Source organism: Plecotus auritus (assembly GCF_963455305.1).
Source record: "Plecotus auritus genome assembly, chromosome: 1".
In the NCBI taxonomy this organism is placed as follows: Eukaryota; Metazoa; Chordata; class Mammalia; order Chiroptera; family Vespertilionidae; genus Plecotus; species Plecotus auritus.
The window spans coordinates 168,182,690-168,198,092 of record NC_137770.1 but is presented as its reverse complement, the minus strand read 5'-3'; the positions used below and the strand labels follow the sequence as shown (position 1 = coordinate 168,198,092).

Here is a 15,403-nt window from a genome sequence, read left to right as displayed (position 1 = left end):
ATGGGGGTGACTTTGTAGGTAACTTTCTTTCTCTGGCTGCTTTTAAGATTCTTATTTTGTCATTGGTGTTTGCCAACTTACTTATAATGTGCCTTGGCATCAGTCTTTTGGGGTTCACTTTGCTTGGGACTCTGTGAGCTTCTTGGATTTGTGTGGGTTTTTCTCCCCTATATCAGGGAAGTTTTCTGTCATTATTTCTTCTAACAGGTTTTCTATTCCTTGCTCCATTTCCTCTCCTTCTGGATCTCCTATTATACGGATGTTGTTTTGTTTCGTGTTGTCCCACAGTTCCCTTAGGCTCTCCTCCTGCTTTTTAATTTTCTTTTCTAGAAGCTGCTCTACTTGGGTATTTTTTCCTACCTTGTCTTCTAGCTCACTGATGTGGTCCTCTGCTTCTTCTAGTCTACTCTTGATGCTTTCTATTTAGTTCTTTACAGCAGCGATGTCATTTTTCATATCTCCTTGGTTCTTCTTCATTTCCTCTTGGTTCTTACACATATTGTCGAACTTGTCTTCCATTCTTTTCAGCCACCTTATGACCATTTCTCTGAATTCTTTCTCTGACAGGTTTCTTGCCTCCATTTCGTTTACTTCCTTTTCTGGTGATGCCTGCTTTTCTTTCATATGCAGGCTGTTTTTTTGTCTCCCCATGGTCTCTCATCTCCGGATGTCTGGTTATGTAGTTCTCTCTCTCCTGCGTTGATTTAAAGGCACAAAATACAACACAACCAGGTACACCGCACAAGGCACTGAACAGAAATGCAGTCACGATATTAATAACCCCAAATAAAGGTGACGACCAGAGAAAGGCAAATTAGAGGATAGGAGAGAAAGAAGAAGAGAAAAAAAAAAAAAGAAAAAAGAAAAAAGGAGTGCCAAAAAAATGGGGAAAAGGAAGAGAGAAAAGAAAGAGAATAAGAAAGAAAAGGGGAACAAACTATATATATGTGGAAAAAAGTCCAAGAGAACAGCCACTAATCTCAGCAAATGCCAACAAAAAGTACCTGGAGATGAATACAAACTACAAACAACAACTAATATCAAGCGAGGCGAAGGAAAACAGAAGCAAAAAACAAACAAAAACAAAGCAAACAAACAAAAAAAAAGAATAAGCAAAACAATCTCATAAACAAGCATAAAAAATCGATATAATCAACAGTCAAGCAAACAACAACAAAAGGACAGAGAGAAAAACAATTTTTTGGATAGTGAAGACAGAGAAGAGAGAGGTGTATATGAACTCAGAGCAGGGGATTGGAAATTAGATATATAAGTAGGGTGAAACTTTTACAGGGGATTAAAAGAAAGAATAGGGAGAATCTAAAGTAGGAGAAGGGTAAGAGAAACAAGACAACAAAAGGGGAAAAGTTAGGACGAGAGTGATAGCATAAAGGTAGAGCTGAGATAGAGTAGAATGATGCTAAAAAAAAAGATGAACATAGAATGTCGAACACTAATCTCAAAGTCAAATAGAGAAAATAAAATGACACTTTTTTTAAAAAGGTAAAATAGTAGTAGTAATAATACTGATTGAAAATAAAAATATAGTAATTAAAAAGGTAAAATCAAGTGAGGAAAAAAAAATATTCTTAAGTAAAAGATGAAAAAAAATTAAAAAATAAAAATAAATAAAATAAATAAAAAATTAAAAAATCAAAATAAAATGTGTAGTAGTGAAGGTCATTCACTTCCTCTATTGTGTTGTTTGGCATGCCTGTTTCCTAGTCAGGACAGTATTGCAGTTCCCTGTGTTCCACTGCTCCTCAGTGTTGTAAGCCAGTCCTGATTTTTAAGCAGGCAGTGTGTCTTACTCTTGTATTCCTTTATTTGTGATTACACAAGAGTCAATTTGTGATTCAACCCCTGGGTGGCAGTGTTTCTGGATTGACCTCTGGGTTTATAGGTCCTCTGTAGCCTGTGCTTAGATCCTGCTTTCCCTGTGGCACTCAATACTGGTTTGTGGGAGTGGTCTTCCCCAGAGCTGGTTCTCTGATGGTCACTCCCCGCTCCAATCCCCAGGTTCCAGAAAAACAACTTTCCCCTGCAGTCTCCTAGGAAGTCCCCAACTGGGTGATCCCATGCACTGGGCTCAGCAATTAGAAGCAAGGATTTAAAGAGGAGAAAGCGCAAGTGTTCGAACTCCAGGGCTGCGCGCAAGTCTGCGCAGTCCTTTCTCCCCGTTCCCCCCACCTTCCGTGTCCAAACAGCCGGCACACTTAAAATTTTTAAGCTGTCCTTCTGTGTCAGATCAAAATGGGTTGCTTTTTAGAGATCCCCTCTGTTAGCAGCTCTGAGGACCCCCTTCCACATTCACGGATCACGCCAGCCACAACAGCCACGGATTTTTCTAGGCGCAGACTTCCCCGGGTCCTCCAGCTCCCACAGTGAGCACGTTTCTCTGTCCTGCCGGGACCAGATACCTCACCTTATCCCAGGCGAAATCTGACCTTTCCGTGGTGGAGTGTAGAGCTCCTCTGAATCCGCGTGTTTGCACCAATTGAGGACCGGTGTTCTGGGGTTTGCAGCTGTTCGGTGGGTGCCACAGTTGTAGATTTTCAGGCTTCCAATGACATCCACTTTCCCCTTCACGATGGCGCGGTCTCCGCGTCCGAGCCAGTGGCTCCGGGAGGGAACCCAGCAGCAGTGAGGGCTGCCCGGTCAGGGGAGCCCCGTCCAGCAGTCCCCCACCTTCTCCTGGAGTATAGCTGTCCCTTAACTCACCAACAGACACTCCCCGTGCGACCCACAGCTGTTCTTTCTAACTGCTCCGAGACAAGGCTCGGGAAACGTCTGTCTATTCGCCACCATTTTTTTTTCCTCTGAAGAGTTTATTCTTGCATTATTATTTATTCTTGCATTATAAATTTTTCCATATGAACAACTGTAAACCTACTTTTGCCCATACCTGTATATATTCTTTTGTGTCTGGTTGCTTTTGCTCAATTTATTGGCATTTTTTATGTAGGGTAATATACATTTTGCCTAACTGCAGTAGTATATGCTTCACTTGTTATTTTGGATAAGCTATAATGCTACTCAGATTGTCAGCAAGTTCACAAATACACTAGAGAGAGTGAAGACTCACATATGCATTGAAGAGAAAAAGCCTTCCAGGAATGTATTGGCATTTCATTGAGTCCACTACTTCTTTTGATTATCATAAGGCAGAGTAGTTACCTTCTCAGAAGTCCAGGTTCTGCCATTTTAAAAATCTGTGTGCCTATGGGTAAGCTGCCTCACCATCCAAATGCTACTGGGAAGAATGAGTGAGATCTAAAGGCACTTCGTGGATGGCAAAATCGCTATACCTATTTCAGTTGTGTTTTATGTTGAGGTTCATCTTGGCAACCTCGGATGATGATGATTCTTTGATTCCTCAGGATGATCTATGGGAGCTCACAGACTTGGACAGAAGCTTCCTCCGGTCAAGGAAAACCATTTATTTTTGTGGAGTGGGAGAGGCAGAAAGACAGGCAACGCTGGGCACTGAGATTTGGAAGAGTTCTTGGTTCTTATAGGATCCATCTGGGGTAGCTTCCTGCAGAAGCTGGAATTTCCAGAGTTAGGAAATTAGGTTTCCAGAGTTATTCCTCTTTCTTCCAGTTGTCATGGAGACCAACCCCAGTCCTTTCATTCCTTCTGGTACCGGGAACATTTCTCCAATGCAGGCAGAATGGAGGGGGCTTAACCCAAACGTGCCAGTGAAGGAGGTGCTGGGGGAGGGGGTGGTAGTGGAAAATAACTCCATGGAGGAACTAGGTCTAGGGACAAAGGCTAAAGTCAGCTGCAGTTCCAGCCCTTCTGTTTGCCTGCAGAGGCTGCAGGCACCATTGGGCTGGAGGAGGGTGCTGGGAGAGGAAGGGATGGAGCAAGAAGGCGGGGAAGGCGGTGTCTTGGGAGACCTTCCAGGGCCCCAGGGTACTGAACTGAGGAACCCTCTTCTCTTCTCCTTCCCTTCCTCCTTGGGACTATTGACCTCCACAAACAGAAAGATAAGCACAGGCGTTTCTCCTAAGTTAGATGGTGATGGAAATAGAATATTTCATGTACTAAACTAGTTGTTAGATATGCTCCCAACTATGGAAGTTAGCATACTAGAGGCCACAGAAATAATTCTGGAGAAGAAATTATTTGCAACTACTAATCATGCTGGACAAAAAGCTAATATCCTTATAATATCCCAAGTGTAGGCAAATAGCTCATTAGCAAAGGTCAGGTACAGAGAATGCACAAGGACAAATGAAGAACAAAGGCAAGTAATTCTTTTGAGTCTTACTAGAAGCAAATATCAATTAAAGCAATGGGATATCACTTCTTACATTAACTTATCAATTTTTTAATAATATGGTCATCTTCAATACTGAGAAAGGCGTGAAAACTCTCCTCCCCTGGTGGAGTGTCAATTGGTTCCACTTTTCCAGACATCAGTCTGGCCGTAGCTATCATAAACCTTGAAGAGAGTCATTCCCCTGTATGCTAGTTTGTATTAATCCAAAAAAGTTTATCAGATAAGTGAAAAGATTAATATACAAAGATGATCAGAGTACTATTTCTAATAGGAAAAAACTAGAAACTTAACACGTTTAACATAAAGGGATTGGTTACCTAAATTAAGCCCAAACAATCAAATATGAAGTAGCCACTAAAAATTATACTTATGGAGAGGTTTCAGTGACCTGAAACACATTTATAATGTAAAGGGGAGAAAAGAGCAACATAAAAAGTTGTAAGGAGAGAGCATGTAAATCAAGCATGTCGAACTTATAGGCTAACACGGGCTAAATAAACGAGGCACGTGGCCCTGCAGGCTGAGAGTTTGACATGCTTGATGTAAATGAAGTGTCCAGTGCCCAGTGCAATCAGTCCCTGGCTCAGTGTGGGGCACTCACTCCCCGGGGAGTATATACTGAGTGAGCTGACGTGTATGGAAAGCCTGAGGGAAAGGTGGCAAAATAACTGTGGTTGCCTCTGGATAGGACCCGAAGACATTTTCTTTCCTTAATCTTCCTATTTTTTTTTCATGTTTTCATTTCTCTTTATTTTAATAAACATTTCTTTCTTTAGAATGAGGAAAAAATTTAAAACTAATAAACAATTTAAAAAAAAGTGCTCTTTAATTCTTCACATTGTAGGAGCTGTCATCTAAGAATAGGGACATCCCCAAACCACACTTTTTTTTTTTTTCCCCAACTGGGGGCGGCTATTTAACAGTAGTTACTAAACCTGCCTGGAGGAAAGCCTGCCTGTAGGCAGTACCAGATGGCAACAAGCTCCCAGAGTCTAAAACCACGCTCAGTGTATGAAGCCAAGAGGAAAAGCAGATGGAAGTATACTTTATAAGAAATGTTCCAAATCCGTGTCATGGTTTCTTTAAAACAAAACTGAATTTTTTTTTTTTTTTATGATAGAAGCATCATTAAAGTGGCATGGCTTTCTCCAATTAGAAAAATGTTGAGATACTAAACAAATGATATTCCGAAAATATTTCTTAATGACTGAAGTATTTATCTATTGTTCATTATAACATTAATGGGTGCTTTTTGTAGTCATTCTGGCCATAAGTGTTCAGGATCTACTTAGTGAAAAATCAGAAGACACCAGACACTTGTGAAATTATTGCAAGTATAAAACAGGCCAACTACAAGTTTGCAGTGCATTGCTTTACTGATTCAATATTTATTCCTATTCAAAAAAAGAACTGATCAGGGCATGAGTAACCGAAACTTAAGTCAGGCCTGAAGCCCATTTCTCTTCTAGTTATTCCTAAATGCAAATTCCAACTTGTTTACATTGTGCCTCATTTCCTCTTGTGTAAAATTGAAAAATTAATACATTGAAGGGTGGTTTGAAGGATTTAACAGTTAACATATGTAAAACATTTTAAAAGAACACCTGCAATCAATAAACAACTATGTAAGTATCAACTATTAGTATCATTACTGTAAGGTCTGGGGCTGGGAAAGCAGGAACTTTACAAACTTTGCTTTCTAGCCTGCTTGAATAATGAGGAAAATAAACTTAAGCTGTCTGACCTTGTAGGCCAGAGACTAGATATGCCCATAATTTCAATGCCATGCCAGGTGCATTTTTTAATTGGATAGAACTGTGTTGTTTTCAAGGCCAGCAGCGAGATAACCAAAGGGAAGTTCTGCTTGTAAGCTTGCTTAGAATTTGAATTCATTTTCTCTAAGCCCACTGGTGAAGCCCACCGGTGAATAAGTGTGACTCCCCCGGTCTGTGCTCTCGGACCGCGGGCCCTCACCCGAGAGCTTTCAATAAACGCGATTTTTCGCTTTTAACCTGCTTGTCTTGGTCAACTTATTGGTCTCGGTAGGGTTAAGTCTTACATCTCTGATTAAACCTTACAATTACTCCAGAATGAAGAAAATCTAAGACCTTTGTCTATATCAGAAGTCATAAAATTGAGAAACTATAGGTTTTGATATTTAAAGTACCTTTTATTGAGCTTCCTACCCTCTTATTGTAATAACTAGAGGCCCGGTGCACGAATTCGTGCCCATTGAAAGGAAATTAATTAGAAGAAATATTTTAGAGGCCAGAGAGGGATCGCAGGAGGGTGGCTCCAGGGCACGCCCCGTCTCACCCAGTCCCCATCCAGTCCCCATAGGGCAAATTTAGGAGTCTGGCTGAGGAGGGACTGTGGGAGGGCTCCCGAACATGTCTGGCCCACCTTGCCCAGACCCAATTGGCCGGACCCCAGCAGCAAGCTAACCTACTGGTCAGAGCGTCTGTCCCCTGGTGGTCATTGCACGTCATAGTTACTGGTCGAGCTGACGGGTTGAGCTTTTATATATATAGATAACCACTGATAATAACTACTGATAGTCCAGCTTTTAAATACTTAAGGAATTCAATGGACATTATTAAAGATCTCACACATTAAAAGTTTCAGGAGTAAACCTTTTTTCCCCCCACTGAGCCTCCTAACACAAGATCATGAAATGCTCAACGTTGAATTCCACTGAACTAAGTTCACTTGTAAAAGTCTATTATCCCAGTCAGAGTGGGCCTAGTATTTTAAAAACTTACATTTTAATACCACCTCTATGAATGAGAGGAGCTAAGTAAGTGAATCTAAAAGACCAAGAAACTTATTAATACTAGTAATTGGGTTAAATTCAAAGCCTAAATGATCCATTTTTTGCAGTTTTAAATGACCTATTAAAATTGTATTATTTAATGAGTTTTAAAAAAAAACAAACTTGTCAATGAAATTAGGACATTAAAAACATGTTTGGCTCAGCATGATGTTCTTCGAATAGCAAGAAATGGTCTTTAATGCGGTATTGGTTTTTATTTTTATTTCTTTTAAACAGTCACTTTAACATATGTTTGTGTATATGTACATGTATGTGTATACACATATATACATGTACATGCAATTCACTCATCTTTTCACAGTTTTCAAAGAAAGATCTTGTATACTGTCCATTAAGCGTTAACAAATAGTCAATTCAAAAACTTCAACCTCAGAACCCAAATGATCATTTAAAAAGAAAACTACCTCCAATAATGGGTATTTAAAAAAAAAAAAAAAAAAGGATTGAGCTAGAACATCTGAAATGTATCTTTAAAAAATTGGAGTTATACTTATTACACTTAAAATATGTGATCATAAACTTGATTATAAACATCAAGTTCCCCTCCCCAAAATACATTATATCAATGATAATTCTCCTTATCAGATTGCAATTACAAACACTTTAGAAAAACAAACCTAAAATATGAAATCCTAAAGGAAATAGAATAAGAGTTAAAAAATTATGAGCATCTATCCAGCAATATTGCTTCTAATCAGCATGTCTTATTTATCTCAGCAAAGATAAGTGTCAATCATTTTTAGTTGTGCATTTTATTTGGCAGGCAAATTTAAAGTTAAATTTCAGAAAGTTCACAATAGGTGACTAAGTAAACAAAAGTCTTCACTCCAATACAGTATAGTAGGTAAAGAACCTTCAACTAAAAATCAGGAGTGCCCTAGCCAGCTTGGCTCAGTGGATAGAGCGTCAGCCTGCGGACTGAAGGGTCCCAGGTTCGATTCTGGCCAAGGGCACATGCCTGGGTTGCGGGCTTGATCCCCAGTGGGGGCGTGCAGGAGGCAGCCAATCAATGATTCTCTGTCATCATTGATGTTTCTATCTCTCTCTCCTTCTCCCTTCCTATCTGAAATCAATAAAGAAATATATTTAAAAAAATAAAAAAATAAAAAATAAATAAAAATCATGAGTATGCAATATAAAAATGATATTTTGTATCATAAATACAAAATCTTGAACTTAGATGCCTTACATGGACATGCACTTTGGGATGATTTTTGCTCAATGATCTTAAAATTGAAAAAATTTTTTTTTTTTTTTTACTCTAGGACAATAATTTTTATAAAAAGGAATAATCTATCTCTAAAATAAATTATTGTAAGTTAAATATAGTTAAGAATGCTGTTTTTTTAAAAACTTCCGAGTACCTATGCCAACATAGCACCTTTGTACTTGCCTGTATAGGCACACAATCGGTATATGGATAAAGGAATAAAATTCTATCTTAACATTTCAATAAAGCCATGTTAGATTTTCATTCTGATTTCCTGAGGTTATCTATAGAAATATTTGTAGTATAGGTAACTATTCTAGGTAAACTTTTCCTGTGCTCTCCTAACAGAGATAAATAGAAAGTAAATGGGAGCAGGTGGATTTGAAGCTAGAGAAGGTAAAGGGCTAAGGCAAATTTTATGGAGTATTGTCTGGTTCCTAGTAATAGAGGGCAGCTTGGCTCACCTGTGTCCATACATTAAAAAATTAAGTGGGTCATTGAGACAATTTTTGGATAACTCATCTCGGAAAATACTTGGATCTAAAATACCCAGTGCACTGAAACAAAGATGAATTCTTGACTAGTGCTACACTCCATTTTATTTTGTTGGCTGAAGACTGATTATGATGGTGATCTTATGCCCTCCTAAGTATCTGTAAGTCTCCATCCCCCTCACAGCTCTTCCACTGACTAACTTGAAAGATTCTCTTTAAGGGAATAATGCAAAGTAACTTTTAACTCTGAAGTGAGTTGACTTTAAAATCCAATTTGATACTGACACCTAATGTTAGAATTATCATCTAACATTAAAAGCAACAAGCAGCCTTCTCTAAATCACATAATTTAACTCCCAATTTAACAAAGAAAATGCCCCGATGTAAAAATGTTAACATCATATAATATTTATAACTAATACAAATAACAGGTGAATAATATAATCTAAAAATAATTTGCATTATCTTGGGAATCTTAAAAAAAAAGAAAAGGAAAAAAAATCAAAGACTCCATAAGTATACACCAATTCTTTAAAGACACATGAAAGTTTTCAGTTAAAATTTTCCAATCAAGATTGTATTATTTTTTAGGATCAGAACATAGATCATATATATTTTAAAATATATTTTTATTGATTTCAGAGAGGAAGAGAGAGAAATAATGTTCGGCTGCCTCCTGCACGCCCCCCCTGGGGATCTAGCTCAAAAAGGACCTTGACTGGACTCGAACCCGGGACTCTTCAGTCTGCAGGCCAAAGCTCTCTCCACTGAGCCAAACTGGGTAGGGCAGTCTTCTCATTCTTAATCCAGCACATATTACGCCAATATCCCGGTGCTTTCTGGTTTACTGAATCAACAGATTAAGTTCCTCACACCTCAGACTTTGAAATCTTAAAGCTAATATGAACTGTGATTCCCCAAAATTAGTGGCAAGCAACATAATGAGTACAATGTGGACACATTACTTTCCTAGACAACTGGCCAAATTTGTATTTCCTTTAGTGTCACTGATTAAATGAGACTCTGGCCTTTTTTGTTTCATGACCAGTTTGCATTATTTTTCAGTCATTTTTCTTACAAATGCATACAGCAGGTTGCAGGAAAATTTTAGGGATCAATGCAAAGCAATTGTCACTACAGGAAAAACAGCCTGCATTTTATAGTTTGATAGGCATTATGATGGAGTATTGAGTAAAATATTAAAACAGGCTTGTAATGCTTGTATGTCCTTTAATACTGAAATTGTACAGCATGCTACTTTCTAAACCTCACATATAAGAAACAACGTGTAGATATGCAATTCTTTTAAACAGTGTTTCAATCTTTTTCCCATAGTAAAAAAAAAATTTGTGGATAAAAGTTTCCTTAGCCAGTCACTATTTAATTCTAAAAATTCCAACACTATCTTATAGACCTTATAATACAGAACACAAAACATAAAACTCTTTATAACATCACCAGAAGAGGAGGGAGGGGGAAAAAGTCAGAAAAATATACAAAGCATTGAAAGGCTGGATGTGGAGGATGCCAGAGGGAGCGGGGGAGGGTTTCAGGAGGCTCAGGGCAAGCCCTGTGGTGACGTCAGCTCACAGACTTAATGTTACAGCAGTCAGCACAGGCCTCCTGCTTTCCTATTGGTGAACACCATGTCAGCCGACATCAGAAGATAATCATCATTGGCCAGACAATTACAACTGGAGCAAGAAGCATCCACTGCTCTGAGCACAGACCTGCCAGGCTGCTGAAAGAGAAGCAGAGCCCAGCTGCCCTTCTTACTGAATGAATTTTATGTAGCCTTACCAATCAGTAGGTGATTTTGCTCCTTGCAAGAAGCCTTCAGAAAAAATAAGTCAGCCATCAGTGAGAAGAGCAGGTAAAGGCCAGACATCTCATAAAAGAACAAAATGCCCCTTTCCAATGTTGTAAAATCACAAGGAGTTTTCAGTGTCAAACTGGAATTCAAATATGCTATTGAGCTAAAAGCAGGCATTTTCCTCTACCTCATGTAATAAACTCTCATTTTCCAGAGAATATTACCCCAGGTATTTTTAACTTGACATGCAGTTTTAAGAGGAGGCTCAGGATGACTATTCAAGGGAATGTGTTCCATTGCATTTCAATTGCTTTTCTAATTTATTATAGGTAAAATTATTTGCTAAAAAAATTAAAAGGTCTGTACTATTTATTCTGTGTCTAGAACAATGAATAGAGGGTTAATCATTTGTTTAAGCAGCAATAAACTTGATAAGCTTGCCTCAGCTGGACCTGTAGTGTTCATACCACACTTTTCCAAAACAGGGGCCCCATTACATTAACATGCAATAAGGTAATGAATATGGATTATAGGATATGTTTTAATAAACTACCCTTATTTAAGGTCCACTTAAATGATACCAGGAAGTACAAAACAGCACTCCTGGCAGTCCTCACAATTCTTCAAAAGACAGCATAGCTCATTTTTGAGAGATAAATTATAATTCTCTAAATTAACAAGTTTTATTTGAGACTATACCTAGAAAATATTTTTTAGGACAACTGCAAATAATTTCTCAAAAGACATAACAGAAGCTTCACAACACTGTACTTTCTTCCCGAAGCTATTTCAAACCATTTGAAGTTAAGGAGCCTGGAAAGTTAAGACCTTGTGGTTTCTTAAACATCCCCTGCCCCCAACAGGGTCTAAGCCTTGGTTATGGAGCTCCCTTCTCCTGTTAACAAGGGAAACAGAAAGAAATTCTTCATTTTCTTATACACCTGGTTCAGGACTTTCTGGCTATTGGGATTATGGGAGAGAGGTTATAAAACTGGGTACACAAACTCTGGAATAAAAGAAGCAATACAATTTGGGATCAAGAAGACTTGCAAGTAAGGGGTAACAGCCAGCACCGTTTTTGTTTTATTAGTGGGTTTTTTGTTTGTTTGTTTGTTTGTTTTTTATTGCAATAAGCAAGCCAAGAAGAACATAAAATCAACAAAGAGACAAAAAGCCAGGGAGGGGGAAATCCTAGCAAGGGACAATGACATAGTATTCGAAACGCAGGGGGAGGCCAAATATGTTAAGTTTCAGATATTAACAGGCAGTGCTGGCAATAAAGTGCGCATCAATCATCATTTTATAACCTCCTAGGCAAGCATTTTCCCCAGCATCTGCCATGTACAAAGCATTCTTTGAGATGCTCAGGATAATCTAGAGTGGAATGAGACAAGAACTATAGACCCTCAAGAGCTGATGGTCTGGTAGGAGGCACAGACATACCTGCAAATATTCACATATATATATATGCCAGGAAAGAGACTGCCAGATGAAAAGTACAGATAAGGAGCTAGGAGGAAACGGCGGTCAGAGCACAACAGGGGAAGCTAACTTGGCACATTTTTTGCCAGTTGCAGTCAGTCCCTTGAGGGCTAGGCCCAGTCTGGCTCAGTGTGTACTTGTTGATGAATGGAGAAAAGAGGCGGGAAATGGTACCTAAAGGAGGCATAGAAAGTGACCTCAGAGAAAAGGCAAAAAGTAAACAAGAGGCCGTCTTGGCGGCGATGGTGCAAGGGAAGGCTGGCCGACTGTGAGTGGGGGCAGCCGGCGCGAGGGGCAGCCGACTCCAGAAAGGCAGGCTCCTCACGAGTGCAGCAGGTCGGACACACGCCGACCTTAGAAAACAGAGCACACCGGGCTAATGGGGGAGGAAGATGGGCTCGAGTAGTGGGACCAGAGATAGAACAAACGACCGCAGGGCAGACCCCAGCCCTCGGCGGCTTCAGCGCCACCCCTTACGCGGGAAGAGGAAGTGCATCTGGATGGAGAAGGTGCCCGGGCGAGGGGCTCGGCTTTCTCAGCGCCGCGGCCTCCACTGTCCAGACTCTAAGGGACCAAGGCTCGCGGTGTGCAGCCTCCTCCCACCGCCACCCACCCCTGGCGCTCTCGGCCTGGGCGGCCAGGAGGGGCCCCAGCCGCGCGTCCCTAGTGCCCACCAGTCTCACTTCCCTGCCTCCCGAGCGGATCGCGCACCCCTCCCGGCTTCCGCTCTGGCCCCACGCGGGCCTCCGGACCCCAACGCCCCCCCTGCGCCCCGCGCCCCCTGGCCCCGGCGCCTCTATCCGCCAGCGGGTGGGCGGGAGGGAGGAAGCGAGAGCCGCGGCCCAATCACCTGAGGCCAGTCGCTACTCCTGGGGCCGGAGGAAGGGAAGTTGAACCCCCACTCGGCTCCGACCCGCGGCAGCCCTCCCAGTGCACCCACCCGCCCTGGCCCCCAGCACGCAGCGTCTCTGGTTTCCCACAGCCGAGACGGGGGAGGGAAGGCAGGTCGGGGGGGCACGCGGCGGCGGGGTCCCTGTGCACCCCCAGCCTCTTCTACCCGATCGCCCCAGCCCCCGATCTCTTCCAAAACCGGGGGACGGCGGGCCCCTGCCCAGCTCCGAGCGCGCTCGGCTGGCACCTCACTGATAGCCAGAGCCGGGCTGCGGGGAGGGAGGGAATGCCTGCCACCGGAGCTCCCCCGTCTGCTAGGAGGTGAGGTGAGCACAACCTGCCCTGTTCAATATTGCAAAGTGACACAGGATCGCCTCCCACACGGGGATTTTCAAAAGGACTGGTGGAGGGAACACAGTAAACAAGAAAGATGCTTTCCCCGATTATTATAAGTTTGCCTGGGGAAGAGCACTCAAGGGATTTAATCCACCTCAACTCCGCTCGGCAGCCTCCCACTGAATTAGAACAGAGTGTGTCCAAAAGGCGTTTCCGTAAAACAGAAACTTAATGGCGTGGCTCCCCCTCCACTCGCTTGGGTTCATTCATTTTTATTTCTGTTTTCATTGTCCCCTCACCGCCCCCCCCCCAAACCCCGCCTCTTTATGAAACCGGAAAGGACCCGCGTGGAGAAAGGGGTCCAGGAAAAGGGGAAAACGGCTGGGGAGCGCAGAGAGGCAGAGAAGTGGGCGAGCTGCAAGGAGAAAGGAAGGGCACGAGGGATGGAGGGAGAGGACCGGAGAGCCGAGGAGGTCGGGTGGGAAAGGGTTAAACGGCGCCAGGGACCGGTTCTCCGCCACCGCCTCGCAGACTCCGATTGCGGGAGGCCAAGCAAGAAAACCCCACTCTAGATGAAAGCCAGGAGGCAGCACAGGTAGGGAACCCGGACTGTGGCTTCCCTGCCGCGCAAACATCGACTCCATGTGCACACATATATGTTCCATGTTATATAACCTGTGTTGAAATGCATGTGTAGCCGAGGTTCGCACAGGGGCACCCAGACCTACGCGCTTCAGGCAGCCCCTGTGTCTCAGCGGCCGGCTCTCTGCGGCCCGCGATCCCCAGCTCCATTCACGCCCAGGCGGGGAACAGCCAGGAAGGCACCCCGGAAAGACGCGCGGGGCTCCAGTACACAGAATCACGCGAAAGCATCACCTACCAGTTTTCCTGCATCCATTGGATGGCTTCATTCTCGTTGAATTGCTTTTCGAATTCATATTCTTGTAAAGTCAACACTGACATGTTCATTGGGGCTGATCTTCGGAGTCGCTATGTGTTCTCTACACAAAATAAAATAATCTGTAAAGCGCTAGGTTTCAAGTATTAAGCTTCCCCTACCCGCCCCCCAGGTCTGCCCCTCGCCGCTGGGTCGCGGCGGTCGGTCTCTCCCAATCTCTCAGCTACATCCAGGGCTAAGCATTGCCTGCGCCCGGCTCCCAGCTCCGAGCTCTGGGGCTCTCCTCCTCCCAGCGTCCGCACCCACCGTAGGAGGAAATGAATGCCTTGCGGTCTTAGTGCCCGCACGTTTGTCCATCACCCTTTTTACTTGTCTACAGGGAAATCTCCTCCCCCTCGTGCGATTGGAAAAATTAACCCTTGGCGCGGGAGAGCGAGAGCGCGCGAGACCTCTCCCCCGAGCCCCGGGGGCGTTTTGCCTGTGCAAAGGTGACTGGGGAAGTGGAAGAAGGACGAGGAGAGGGAGAAAGTGGCCTCAAGGTCAGCCACAGTCCCCAATACCGACCTCGTGGGCCGCCTAACCTTGCCTTTGAATGTAGTTTCGGCGTGCGGGCGCGCGTGCCCACGAGCTTGGCAAGTAGGCGACAGGAAATAGTAAACCCTGCCAGCTGTCTAGTAAGAACGCCAGGCAAATTTGAGCCGAGATTGCCCGTGAAGGAAACGGGCTCCCCACCTTCTTGCTCCCGCAAGTACCCTCCAGGTCCCCCATCCCAGAGCTAAGGTTTTGACTCACTTAAACGTGGGGCCGGGCGGCCAGCAGAGCTCCTAAATCACTTGCCGGCTTGGGATGCTGAGGCTGAGGATGGTGGAAAGTCCAGAGTGAAAAGGAGTAGCCCGAAGAGGGAAATTGGTTAGGTGGAGGGTTTGGGTAGGGGGAGGGGTAGAGTTAATGAACTGAGAAAGACAAAGCGGGGGCGGGGTGGGGGGGGGAGGAAGTTCGCAGATAGAAAAACTGAACTAACTGGTCCAATGCGAAAATTTTATTTCCATCCATGAGGAATTTCTCTTCACTTATTTTCCGGGTAGGTGGAACAGAATTGTTTGAGGAGAGTACTAAATGTAATATTGACCCTTACTGAACCCCAGTCTCACAGCAGTG

General features: G+C 43.0%; 1 protein-coding gene across 2 annotated transcripts in view; it reads right to left on the bottom strand.

Annotated features, from left to right (window-relative positions):
• ELOVL6 (ELOVL fatty acid elongase 6) overlaps positions 1 to 15,161 on the bottom strand; it is a 151,245-nt gene extending 136,084 nt beyond the window's left edge. The window contains exons 1-2 of one of the 2 annotated variants that reach the window (XM_080642445.1): positions 15,038 to 15,161; positions 14,228 to 14,348 (exon numbers count right to left, since the gene is read on the bottom strand). In XM_080642445.1, the coding sequence (XP_080498571.1) occupies positions 14,228 to 14,316 (89 nt within the window). In that variant the 5' untranslated portion in view covers positions 14,317 to 14,348; positions 15,038 to 15,161. Of the gene's footprint in view, positions 1 to 14,227; positions 14,349 to 14,551; positions 14,623 to 15,037 lie in introns of those variants that run through there. The other variant, XM_080642444.1, reaches the window with a different exon arrangement.
• Between the last annotated feature and the right edge of the window lie 242 nt (positions 15,162 to 15,403).